At 46.5% G+C, this 13602-nt stretch overlaps 1 protein-coding gene across 3 annotated transcripts in view; it reads left to right on the forward strand.

Annotated features, from left to right (window-relative positions):
* The window catches only part of ACSBG2 (acyl-CoA synthetase bubblegum family member 2), a 165189-nt gene that overhangs the window by 105490 nt on the left and 46097 nt on the right, over nt 1-13602 (forward strand). For 2 of the 3 annotated variants that reach the window (XM_075352529.1, XM_075352530.1), the window contains exon 2: nt 13000-13111. In XM_075352529.1, coding sequence (XP_075208644.1) covers nt 13023-13111 — 89 coding nt within the window. In that variant the 5' untranslated portion in view covers nt 13000-13022. Of the gene's footprint in view, nt 1-9311; nt 9477-12999; nt 13112-13602 lie in introns of those variants that run through there. The other variant, XM_075352528.1, reaches the window with a different exon arrangement.

Here is a 13602-nt window from a genome sequence, read left to right on the forward strand (position 1 = left end):
CATGAAAGATTTTACGTGAAAACATTGTGTGGCACTCCGATGTCCCTGAGAAGAGACGTACATGAAGGCCTCTTGAGTCTAATGTGCCCATTTTGAGGAAGTGAGTCTTTGTAGTATTTTCCTTTGCCAGGGCAGTCCTAAATTGTGAGGTTCACCAATGCCCCTGCATACAGACGTGCATGAGGGCCTCAAAACATTAAGTGTCCATTGTCAGGAAGTGGGTGTATTATAGTATAGCCCTTAGGCAGGGCAGCCAAAAATTGGGAGGCTCCACATTGTCCCTGGGTAGAGACGTGCATGATGGCCTTTAAACCTGAAGTGCCCATTGTAAGGAAGTGGGTCTATTTCAGTATAGCCCTTTGCCAGGGCAGCCAAAAATTGGGAGGCTCCACATTGTCCCTGGGTAGAGACGTGCATGAGGGCCTCAAAACATTAAGTGTCCATTGTCAGGAAGTGGGTGTATTATAGTATAGCCCTTAGGCAGGGCAGCCAAAAATTGGGAGGCTCCACATTGTCCCTGGGTAGAGACGTGCATGATGGCCTTTAAACCTGAAGTGCCCATTGTAAGGAAGTGGGTCTATTTCAGTATAGCCCTTTGCCAGGGCAGCCAAAAATTGGGAGGCTCCACATTGTCCCTGGGTAGAGACGTGCATGATGGCCTTTAAACCTGAAGTGCCCATTGTAACGAAGTGGGTCTATTTCAGTATAGCCCTTTGCCAGGGCAGCCAAAAATTGGGAGGCTCCACATTGTCCCTGGGTAGAGACGTGCATGAGGGCCTCAAAACATTAAGTGTCCATTGTCAGGAAGTGGGTGTATTATAGTATAGCCCTTAGGCAGGGCAGCCAAAAATTGGGAGGCTCCACATTGTCCCTGGATAGAGACGTGCATGATGGCCTTTAAACCTGAAGTGCCCATTGTAAGGAAGTGGGTCTATTTCAGTATAGCCCTTTGCCAGGGCAGCCAAAAATTGGGAGGCTCCACATTGTCCCTGGGTAGAGACGTGCATGAGGGCCTCAAAACATTAAGTGTCCATTTTAAGGAAGTGGGTGTATTATAGTATAGCCCTTAGGCAGGGCAGCCAAAAATTGGGAGGCTACACGTTGTCCCTGGGTAGAGACGTGCATGAGGGCCTCAAAACATTGTTCCCGTTGCAAAGGAGCGGGTCTCCTGTCGTTGTAATGTCCATTCTGCAAAGAATGGGCGAAAAAATTTACCACTGGGGGTATACCTGAAACAAAGACCTAACTATTGTAACGGTCATCATGATGGCGCATGAGGAGAAGGAGGAGCAGTCCAGCGATTATCCAAAGTCGAGAAGTGTACCCATGGGTGAGTGGAGGTACATGGCAAACTTTAAATTCCGCTCTCATTTGCTGGTGGTGTGGTGAAGTCTGGCCCAATCCAACCCTTGTTCATCTTTATCAGAGTCAGCCTGTCAGCATTTTCAGTTGACAGGCGGGTGCGTTTATCTGTAATGATTCCACCTGCGGCACTAAAAACACGCTCTGACAAAACGCTAGCAGCAGGGCAGGCCAGGACTTCCAAGGCGTAGAGAGCCAATTCATGCCACGTGTCCAGCTTGGATACCCAATAATTGTAAGGCACAGAGGAATGTCGGAGTACAGTTGTTCGATCTGCAAGGTACTCCTTCAGCATCTGGGCAAACTTAGGATTTCTTGTGGCACTACCCCGCACCTCAGGGGCTGTGGTACGTGAGGGGCTGAGAAAACTGTCCCACATCTTAAAGACTGTTCCCCTACCTCTGGCGGATTGGACTTGTGCCTCTCTCGGCTGTACGCCTCGGTTGTCCACTGATTCCTGACCTATGCCGCTAGCGTTTTGTGAGGGGAATGCTTTGCCTACTTCCGTGAGTATGGCCTTCCGAAACTGCTGCATTTTGGTTGACCTCTCCTCCACGGGAATAAGAGACAAAAAGTTCTCCTTGTAGCGTGGGTCTAACAGTGTTACCAACCAGTAATGATTGTCGGCCAAGATGTTCTTAACGCGAGGGTCACGAGACAGGCAGCTTACCATAAAGTCAGCCATGTGCGCCAGACTCTTAACAGCCAGGACTTCAGTAGCCTGACCAACAAGATGACTGAACATGCTGTCCTCCTCCTCCTCCTCCTCCTCCTCCTCCTCCTCCTCCTCATCTACCCTGTCCTCTGGCCAGCCACGCTGAATCGAGGATATGACTGGTGTGCATGTCATATCCTCAATTTGGCCGGAGAGTTGCTCCATGTCTTCATCCTCCTCCTCGTCATAGTCCTCCACTGCACGTTGTGATGAGACGAGGCTGGGCTGTGTTATCACCCACACCCACTACTGTTTCTTGCTGCAACTCATCGCGCTCCGCCTGCAATGCATCATGTTTGTTTTTCAGCAGGGACCGTTTTAGAAGGCAGAGTAGCGGTATGGTGACGCTAATAATGGCGTCATCACCACTCACCATCTTGGTGGAGTCCTCAAAGTTTTGGAGGATGGTACATAGGTCTGACATCCATCTCCACTCCTCAGGTGTTATGTGTGGAGTTTGACCCATTTCCCGACGGCTTAGGTGATGCAGGTACTCAACAACTGCCCTCTTCTGCTCACATATCCTGACCAACATGTGCAGAGTTGAATTCCAACGCGTGGGGACATCACACACCAGTCTGTGAGCCGGAAGATGCAAACGGCGCTGAAAGCCGGCAAGGCCGGCTGAAGCAGTAGGTGACTTTCGAAAATGTGCAGACAGGCGGCGAACTTTTACCAGCAGATCAGACAGCTCTGGGTATGACTTTATAAACCGCTGAACCACGAGGTTGAGCACATGGGCCACGCATGGAACATGTGTCAGCTGGCCTCGCCTCAAAGCCGCCACCAGGTTCCGGCCATTGTCACAAACGACCTTTCCTGGCTTTAGGTTCAGAGGTGTGAGCCAGTGATCTGCCTGCTGTTTCAGAGCTGTCCACAGCTCTTCTGCATTGTGGGGTTTGTCACCTATGCAGATTAGCTTCAGCACAGCCTGTTGCCGCTTCGCCGAGGCAGTGCTGCAGTGCTTCCAGCTTGTGACTGGTGTGGAGGGCACAGTGGATGAGGATGCGCAGGAGGAGGAGGAGGCTGAAGAGCATGACATTCCGGAGCTGTAGAGTGTGGGTGAAACACTGACTGAGGTAGGGCCTGCAAACCTTGGTGTGGGAAGGACGTGTTGCGTCCCTCGCTCAGACTGGGTCCCAGCTTCCACAATATTAACCCAGTGTGCCGTCAACGAGATGTAGTGGCCTTGCCCACAAGCACTTGTCCACGTGTCTGTGGTTAGGTGGACCTTGGGTGAAACAGCGTTGTTCAGGGCACGTGTGATGTTTTGTGACACGTGGTTATGCAACGCGGGGACGGCACACCGGGAGAAATAGTGGCGGCTGGGGACCGAGTAACGTGGGACAGCTGCCGCCATCAGGTCACGGAATGCTTCTGTCTCCACCAGCCTAAAAGGCAACATTTCCAGCGCAAGCAGTCGCGAAATGTTAGCATTTAGAACTGTGGCATGTGGGGTGTTGGCAGTGTATTTGCGCCTGCGTTCAAAGGTTTGCTGAATGGATAACTGAACGCTGCGCTGGGACAAGGACGTGCTTGATGATGGTGTTCTTTCTGCGTAGGCAACTGTAGGTGCAGGAGTGGAGGAGGCTTGTTCGCAGGCAGCATGGACAGAGGATTGGCTCGCATGCACAACCAGCGAAGACGTAGCAGTGACATCAGCAAGCACTGCTCCTCGACTCTGTTGTACTTCCCACAAAGTCGGGTGCTTGGCTGACATGTGCCTGATCATGCTGGTGGTGGTCAGGCTGCTAGTTTTGGTACCCCTGCTGATGCTGGCACGGCAGGTGTTGCAAATGGCCTTTTTTGAATCATCTGGATCCAACTTAAAAAACTGCCAGACTCGTGAAGACCTAACATTTGGACAGGCACCTTGTGTCGTCGTGTTGTTCCGGGGAACGGTTGCCTGACTTCTGCCTGGGGCCACCACCCTGCTTCTTACTGCCTGTTGTGATGCTACGCCTCCCTCCCCCTGTGCACTGCTGTCCTCGCTCTGCATATCCTCCTGCCAGGTTGGGTCAGTTACTGGATCATCCACCACGTCGTCTTCCTCTTCCGCACCCTGCTCCTCCTCCTGACTTGCTGACAATTGTCTCATCATCGTCCACCACTTGTTGAGACACGTTGCCAACTTCGTGAGAACGTGGCTGCTCAAATATTTGGCCATCTGTACAGACGATCTCCTCATGACCCACTTCAATATGAGCTGGCGAGAGGCCAGAATGTGTGAATGGAAACGTGAACAGCTCTTCCGAGTGTCCAAGTGTGGGATCATTAATGTCCGAGGAGGACGTGTACTCAGCCTGGTGGTAGGAAGGAGGATCAGGTTCAGAAATGTGCGGTGCAGTATCACGGCTACTGACACTTGACCGTGTGGAAGACAGAGTGTTTGTGGTGGTGCCAATCTGACTGGAAGCATTATCCGCTATCCAACTAACAACCTGTTGACACTGGTCTTGGTTCAAGAGCGGTGTACTGCTGCGGTCCCCAAGAATTTGGGACAGGACGTGCGAGCGACTAGATGTGGCCCTTTGTTGTGGCGAAATTAGAGCTTGCCCACGACCTCGGCCTCTGCCTGCACCACCATCACGTCCACTTCCTTGTTCCTTGCCAATGCCCTTGCGCATTTTGCAATGCTGTGCACTGCTGACGTGTATATTCACTACTTGTGCGTTATATCAAAGTTTCTGGAAATTGCACACAAGTGCACCTGTACGCTGCCACCGACAGGCACACACGTGCGGTTTTAAAAACCAAGCACGGACGCAATAATAACCTAACACAGGTTTTAGGAGCAAAAATTAAGAACTCTGACACTATCAGCCACTGCTGACTGACGTGTATTATACACTACACTTGTGCGTTATATAATAGTTTGGTAAACGCACACCAGTGCACCTGTACGCTGCCACCAACAGGCACACACGTGCGGTTTTAAAAACCAAGCACGGACGCAATAATAACCTACTAACAGGTTTTTTTGGGGAGCGACAATTACAGTACAGACAAGTCAGACACTATCTGGACTGTTTTACACTGTGTACACCAGCCCCAGATATGAAGGCTGGTATACGGTCACCACTACCCTGCCTGCCTGTATACTGGTACAATAGTCCTGACAAGGACTCTTTTGGTCACTAGCCTGTATTCAGACCTGGCTATACCCTGCCTGTATATAGCAACAATAGTCCTGAGAAGGACTCTGCTACTGTACTCCGACCTGGCTATACCCTGCCTGCCTGTATACAACTAGAATAGTCCTGAGAAGGACTTTTGGTCACACTGTTTGCAGCCCTGCAACTGAAAAAGCTATAAAGGGCCGCAAAGCTTTCCCTGAATCAGCGACACTCTCCCTACACTCACTGTCAGAATAGCTGTGAGCAGAGCACAGCGCGCCGGCCGATATAAAGGCTCGGTGACGCTGTGCAGGCCGGCCAATCACTGCAATTCCACAACTAACAGGGCTGTGGCATTGCAGTGGTCTGCCAGCCAATCCCTGCATGAGGGCTGCCTCTCAAAAGAGCGCCAACATGCAGAAATGAAGACCACGAGTAAAGCACGAGTATCGCGAGATTACTCGGTCCCCGCCGAGCAGCCCGAGTACAGTGATACTCGTGCGAGTACCGAGTAGTGACAAGCATGCTCGCTCATCACTAGTGCAAATGTATCTGCTTGTGCTTTCTCACATTTGTATAATTTGATGCTCTGTTTAGTGCGCTTAGAGGGCATAAATTGGCTGAATGACACGGTCTTTGAAACTCATCAAGAACTCTTAAACAAAAACCTTTTAATTCATGGCTATAGTTAATGTAGAAGAGAATCCTTTTGTATGAAGGAAGTAAGAGGTCTCCATTTTATTTAGCCTATCAGTCTGGGTATTTTCTTTGGGGGGCGGAGGGAATTGACACGAACATGGAATAATCAAAAGGGTCCCCTATTGGAATTTGGTCATGACAGCTGAAAATTCCCCCCCCCCCCCTTTCCACCCTATAGGGTTTAGGGTAATGCCCCAAAATGTGGTGATCCAATAACGAATGGATGGATGTGGGATTTTGGGATTTATGTTCGTGGGCAATTAATTGCAGGACTTCAGGAGTATCAAATTTGGTAAAACTAAAAGGGGGTAGAATTGGTGACTTCTATGTTTGTTTTATATTTGGGGTTGCTAAAAACAGGGAGGATTTGAAGGAAAAGGGCTGGCCAGGATACCATAGAGGGGAAAGCAGTGCTTGACCCTGCTGCTGGTATTTCAGCAGTGACAACAGGCATTACCATCAGGCTGTGGGATCCCATGGAGGAAGCGGTAATCGCGGTTTGAAAAACTATTTTACCCCTGTTACACCAGTGAAAAGCAGATGTTTAAAAACGCATATGCCCCTCCGTGTGCCTTAACTCATGGCACATGTGTGTCCTCCATGTGGAATCTGTGATGGGAGTCTAAAAAGCTTTTAGTTTTAAATGTACATGTTCTTCTGGTATGTGTTGCACGGATCACACCATAGTGTAGTACGTGTGACATCAATAATGTCAAAAAAAATAAATGGACATGTCTCCGTGCAGAAATCACTAATACGCCTGTACACCGCATGGAGACACGGTAAGTGAAAAATCAGTGTGCACAAACCCATTGATTTTAATGGGTCTGTGTATGTCCGTTTTTATACGTACCAGAATCACGGTCGCATACATGCCAGAATCACTGATGTGTGAAAGAGGCCTTACCTCCAGAGGCAGATTCCGCATCCTATCCAGAACTGCTGGAGGCAAGCAGTGTACGCCTGCTCCACGGTGAACATTCTCTCTGCACAATTATATTTAAGTCCCTACTGAACTAAAAAAAAAACCCAAGCTAACTTTTTTTTTTTTTTTCTCTTTGCCCCAACTTTGCCCTAATTCTGTAATTCTGGGGTTTATGCTAGACTGTATGGGCTCCTTCCAGGTACGATGTCAGTTGTCACGTGATGGGGGCGTGTTCGAAATGCAGCCTGATGTTTCCAGATGGAATAAACCTTTTATTTATAGAAGTCCACATGGTCACGGAGTTGTTTACAATAGAAGTGCGGGTCTGGGGGCCCTTCCATAATTAGTGGACGAGTGGAAACATTGCCACCTCCACCAACCAAGCCAGTCACGCCCACCAACTTGGAAGCAGCCGTACATTCTAGGCTCAACCCTAGCCTAAGAAATTTAGAATTTGTGTTTATTTGTTTTTGATTTGAGGGGGATGACTGGTAGAGGGAGGAAGAGTATGTTCAAGGGGGTGATGTTTGGGAAGGATTTATGGCGATTGATTTAATTTTATTTCACTAGCAGCACTTGTAGTCTCTCTTCTAAGGCTGGTTTCACACTACGTCTTTTTAACATCCGTTGAAAACGTTATTTTAGCGGAAGTACGGATCCTGCTTTTACAGCAAATAACGTATGCAAACGCATCTGTTATTTTGCAGGATCCTGCACTGGATGTTTAGGGGCGGGCATTGGAGTCATGTGATCGGGAGTGAGGAGAACTAGACTGGGAGGAGGCTTCTGACAGCTGCAGACGCTGGTAACCAAGGTAAACATCGGCCTTGGATACCCGATATTTATCTTGGTTACGAGTGTCTGCAGCTGCTAGGAGCAGGGCTGCCTGCACACGTAACCAACGTAAACATCGGGTAACTAAGAGAAGTGGTTACGCGATATTTACCTTGGTTACGAGTGTCCGCAGCTCTCAGGCGGGGGAGAGGGAGGGAGGGGGGAGGAAGGGGGAAAGACATAGAGAGAGAGGGTGAGGGAGGAGGAGAGACAGATCACACGAGACTCGTTCTGGGCATGCTCAGTACTTTCTGGGCATGCTCAGTACAAAAGCAGGATCCTGTCTATCAGCACGCCAGCGTTCACCTGCGTTCACGTGCTGTTTAGTCAGGATCCAGCAATTTGCAGTATTTGGACGGAGCTCAAAAACGCTACAAGTAGCGTTTTTGAAACATGTTAAAAAAACTGCAAGTCACTGGATCCTCACTATAACGCACGCAAACGCAGGTGAACGGATGTTAACGCGAGTCCATTGCAAATGCATTGAAATGAAAACGCATTTGCACTGGATCCGCTTGTCCGCTAAAATAACGTTTTCAACGGATGTTAAAAAGACGTAGTGTGAAACCAGCCTTAGATAAACTTCGAGGCAGAGGCACAACCAAATGCTGCCATGTTTTCAAAATACTAGGGTCCATCATGATACATGATGTATCAAAATGGAGGATACCAGAATGTACCGCATCTTTATGGAACTAAAGACACTTCTTTGTATCAAAATGGAGGATACCAGAATGTACCGCATCTTTATGGAACTAAAGACACTTCTTCCCAGAGAGATAGGAGACTATGGGAGTACAAACTTATGATGACCTTTGACACATTCAGAGAAGGAATGAATGTGTCTCATGGATTCATGTCTTTTTACATCAGTTAAAAGATGTGCTCCTCTGACCATCCGAGCGTGTCACAGCCCGGACCAGACCCTTATCAAAGGACAATAAAACTTTCACACTGAACTGCAGCAGTATTTATGGCCCCACAACAGTTTGCCCCCCTGCCATAGTGATAGTTCTGTTTCATATAACTTGTTTGTTTTTTTTTTGTTTTTTTTTACTGCACTATTCTAAGTCCTGTTGTGTATAAATATGTGACGCTTCAGATTTTGTGTTATACCATGCCTGATGAAGAGACCTGAGTAGTCTCGAAAGCTTGCAATTATTACCATCTTTTCAGTTAGCCATTAAAAGGTATCAACCACTGAGGACTTTCTGTTCTTTTAAACAAAAAATTTTTTTTTAGGGTCCATCAGTAATCAGGACTCGGGAACCAATTAAATTGGTGGGGTAGGGACAACCACTGTTAGGCTAATAATGGTAATTTTCCAACACTGGGGGTGTGATACCATTTAATTCCGAGTGATACTAAAAAGCGACGCTAAGGAATAAGGCCCCTTAACTGCCGCCACTAAAAGGCATGTCAACAGTTAAAGGGTTAAAGAACATCCTGCTTTAGCTACCAGCTTGTTCCAGTCACCTGTGCAATTCTTTGGTTGGGTGTTTTTATTTCTCTCTGACCGAGAGTAACCTCAGCTGTGTATTAGAATAGGAAGTGATCTGCACATCCTCGGGGAAGCTTGTGATGCAGCACGGTGTCGTAGTGCGGGGGGAGGGCTGTCAGCACATCCCTGACGTGTAGCCATACAAGCAGATGGTGTTGTGGGCTGATGGTTGCCTTCCAATTACAGAGAAGCACTAAGATGATGTCACATTTTGATGGGGACTGCTCTTAACAGTCAATTCTACTACGGTAGTGTGGAGCAAGGCGGATTCACTATTCACCAGTACACATTGCAGCAGGGAACATTTGGCTAGCAAAATGCTATGTAAGTATTGTGAACACACCCAAACTGCAACATATCTAAATGAGCAATTAATGGCTTATTTCTCATTATCCTATAACTGATGTCATTTCATTCAGTAATTGTGTTATATTCTATTTCTATTCAGTTAAATTATTTGTCTAAAATGTATATTAAGGGTTCTATATTTGCGAAAGACTTTATTTACAGATATTTATATTGCCTGTCCATCCTACATATAAGTGATTTTGTTATTTAATCACTGAAAGTGTCTCATTAGGTTTTCGCTACCGCATCTGAGAGAAGCATGAATGTAGAGACTGATTCCAGCGTTATCACTAATAGGGCTGCTTGCTGTCATTTTGATAAAATTACAGTATTCTCTGCTGCAGATCTAGCCGTTGTTTGACAGTAGAGCAGGATTATAACCAGCTCCTGCATCTGCTGGACTACTTGGAAGTATGCCAAGTAGTCCTTTTGGTAGTAATTTTCAGCTAATTAAACAGTGATTTTATAAAAGCTACACTGCAGTCCAGTAAGTGACACTGCTGGCATCAGGGTCTTTCCCTTCATGCTACACTTCTTTTTTTTTTTTTTTTTTTTTATTTTATTTTTTGGTTCAATTTTTGTACTGATCGTTTTGAGATGTATGAGTAATTGCGGGTAATCTGGGGATGATTTCAAAAGTTAACTTTATAATTTTGGCTCTGCTTTGATTTCTTGATTGAGAGCAAGGGCTCCTAGTGATCAATTGAGAAAGATAGAGGGAATCTGTCACCACAGCATTCTAGAATACTGGATGTGTAAAGGGCAGATGAAAGTACTCTTCTACACATGTGCAAGTGGTCTTTGACCTTTCCCCACTTTTGCACATTACCATACTTTGGTCTGCCCTCAGAAGAGCAGAGTAAAGTGAGTGTTTGCTGGAGTGCAATGGAGACCTGTGTAGATGACGTAGGATGCGTCATCCACACAGATGGGTAGGACATCAATGGAAGATGGACAAACGATGCCCATCGGACCCGACTGCCAAGCGGAGAAGTATGTGTTTTTTCCATTACAGGGCTTGGCCACTTACATACAGTATTCTACAATACTGTATGTACTGGTTGTGGCCGAGCTTATAGGGGAAAATCCTGGTGACAGGTTCTCCTTTAAAAGGAATCTGATCGTAGACCTTTTTATTTCTTCTTTTTTAAAAAAAAAAACAAAAAAAAAACAAAAAAAAACAAACCCTACAGAAGACAAAATGCACCAAAGAACCGCATTTTTTTTATGGTGCATTTTTCTGCCATAGGCTACGCTGACACATGTACGCGTCCCAGCTTCATCAAGGTCTAATGCGCATAACCAGAAGTGCAAAGTACTTCTGAACAGCGGACTTGGGTACGCACGTCACTGCTGGTGATGCTGCATTTTAGCACCCCCCCCCCCCTCTATGGGCGTGCTTTCATGCTAAGAGGGCGGACTAGTCGGGGGGATGTAATGCCCTTGCGACTAGTCGCTGGCCTCATTTAGCAGAAGTTAAAATCTGTAGAAATCCTTTTTTCTAAAGATCCCCTTATCTGTGCTACTAGATACAGAGACTGTTAGGCAGGTATTCGCAATATGCACCCAGAACTACTTGTGGTTCTGGGTGCATATTGCAGCTGACAGGTTCCCTTTTAAGTGTATACTTGTAATAACCACTCTACCAGACTTGTACAGTACAGACTTTGGGTACGTGCCCAAGATCAGGACCAGCTGTGTCCTGGACCAAAGACCACAGCTGCCCATGCCCACGATCAGGGATCGATTGGGCAGTTGCGGTCTCTCCGGTTTTCCCTGCAGAGAACACTTGCGGCTCCGCAACAAACAATTGACATGCTTGCGGCTCGGGAAGGCGCACTGTAAGTTAGTTTATGCTGCGAGCATTACACGCACAGTGGGCATGGGATTTCTAGAAATCCCATCCACTGTATACTTGTACTGTAAATCATAGCGTTTTGGACGCAGCTGAAACATGCTGTACCAGAAACGCTGTGAACACATCGTGGGCACGCAGCTTTTAGTGTTTAACAAACTTTTCTTGCATTTTCAGAAGATAGATATTAAATATTTGCTCACTAGCACTCCCTGAGCTAAAACCCTCACTGCTCTGAAAGAACTGAAGTTCTGTCACCTGTTTCTGTAAGGCTGGGGCCACACGCGGACTACTGTGATCCTCGCATGACACTCCGCTCGCGCTGACGGCACAGCAGGAGCCGAGTGTCCCTGTGACTGAGGGGGACGGGCTGTCTCTGAGGAGGGGCGGCACGGAGGAGGAGAAGGAGGGATTTATCTCCCTCTCTCCTCCATTGCTGACTATTGCCATTCTTGCCCTGCACTCGCTGTACACTAGTGTACTGTGAGTGCAGTGCGATCTTGCTCTCTCCCCATAGACTTGAATGGGTGCGAGAGAGAGTCTCGCATTAGTCACAGCATGCTGCGATTTGTTTTCTCGGTCCAATTGGGGCCGAGAAAATGGCTCATGGGTGCTGGCACATTGAGTAATATTGGTCTGAGTGGAATGTGATGTTTTATCGCATTCCACTTGCTCCGATTTCCATGCCGTGTGTCTTGGGCCTTATTCCATGGAACACAGATGGTTAAGTGCAAGACTTGGCTATCTCAATGTGACGTTAGTGTGACTTGAGATTATTCTGTACTAATTATTCACACACATCCCTTATCTATTAGATGGGGAATACATGTTGCTCATGGACTAACTAATTTTATAGTGTAAGTGTGGTTTAGAAAGTACAGGTGTTTTTAGTGGTACAGATTGTAAAACCCCCACCGATCAGTCAAAACTCCGCTCTTCACGCACCACTCCACACTTCTTTTTTTTTTTTTTCCCTAGTCCTTCATACACAGGCAACAATCTGTAATGGGGTTTATAGTTTGCCTAGCTTTTTGGATAAATAGTTTTAGCATGATTGGAGACAGATGGTTTTCCCTTTCTCCGACAACTAGTAGTTACGGTTTGTTTTTTTTTTTCTGTGATTGGTGATTATTTTTTGTTTGCTGGGAATCTAACCAGTGGGGCCTGCACCAAACTGCATAACTGGGCACTTTTGTCCTGAGTGCTACACTTGACTTTTTAACATCCCCCCTCAGAGAAAAAGGAGCGGTGTTCAGCCATCTGACCTGGAGCTCCATATTTTTATTTATTTATTTTTTATATAACTTTAAGTTTCCCATTGGTAGAGCAGGGAGTTTTTATCCCCAGTCAATGTGTCCTTTGGACTTCCACTGATCAGTAAGGATCACCTGTGGATAGGGGATGTAATGTAGCTCCTTTAAAAAGGGTTGTCCAGTCAAGTACTTGGCAAACAGATGACCCATCTGACATTTGAGTCGTTGGCAGTGGTGACAGATACTAGTGTCACCAGAGTTGTCATGTGGTTGACAAGCAGTAGACCCCAAAATATGACAACTGATAACTTGCTGCACTTTTATATATACCTCTTGAATTTATGACTGTCATGTATAATACTTGCACTAACAATTTTTTTTTTTGTTTTAGTGACATTGGAGTGTGATTCAGACATGTCTGCAATGGAAATGCATGTAAAGCCACATGAGGCCACAGAACAAGATGTGTGCTTGAATGATATATTTGTAACTTCCTCACAAAAGTAAGCATCTTCTTAAGCTAGAGTGTACAGTGTTCTTGTTTTATTGCTAGTTTGCAATTCTAAAAATCAGTATTTTCTACAGCTACACATAATGGTGTTTATAATCATGCATGGTACACCTTAGGCATCCGGAATAATAAATTTGTTCTTGGTTGTCAAATTACTTGACTTTGGCCTCCCTCTTAACAGAACTGTGGTATCACTGATGCACTGCTGCCCCCATATACTGAGACCCTCTGTCCTGACATTTTTGGGCAACTTGCCCCCTTTCTCAAACGTGTTAGCAAGGGCACTCAGCTCTTTGATATGTGACAACTATATCTATTCTCCTAGCAACATGTCAAACATAATTACTGCAGCTTATATAGTAATTTCCTATATACGAGACCTTTGTTCAGAATACGTTCGGTTAAATACCATTATGCAATCCACGGCACACTTTAAAGCCTCCTTCACACATCCATGTCTCTGCTAAGCGCGATGTCAATTTC

This window comes from Anomaloglossus baeobatrachus, chromosome 1 (genome assembly GCF_048569485.1).
Source record: "Anomaloglossus baeobatrachus isolate aAnoBae1 chromosome 1, aAnoBae1.hap1, whole genome shotgun sequence".
NCBI classification, from domain to species: domain Eukaryota; kingdom Metazoa; phylum Chordata; class Amphibia; order Anura; family Aromobatidae; genus Anomaloglossus; species Anomaloglossus baeobatrachus.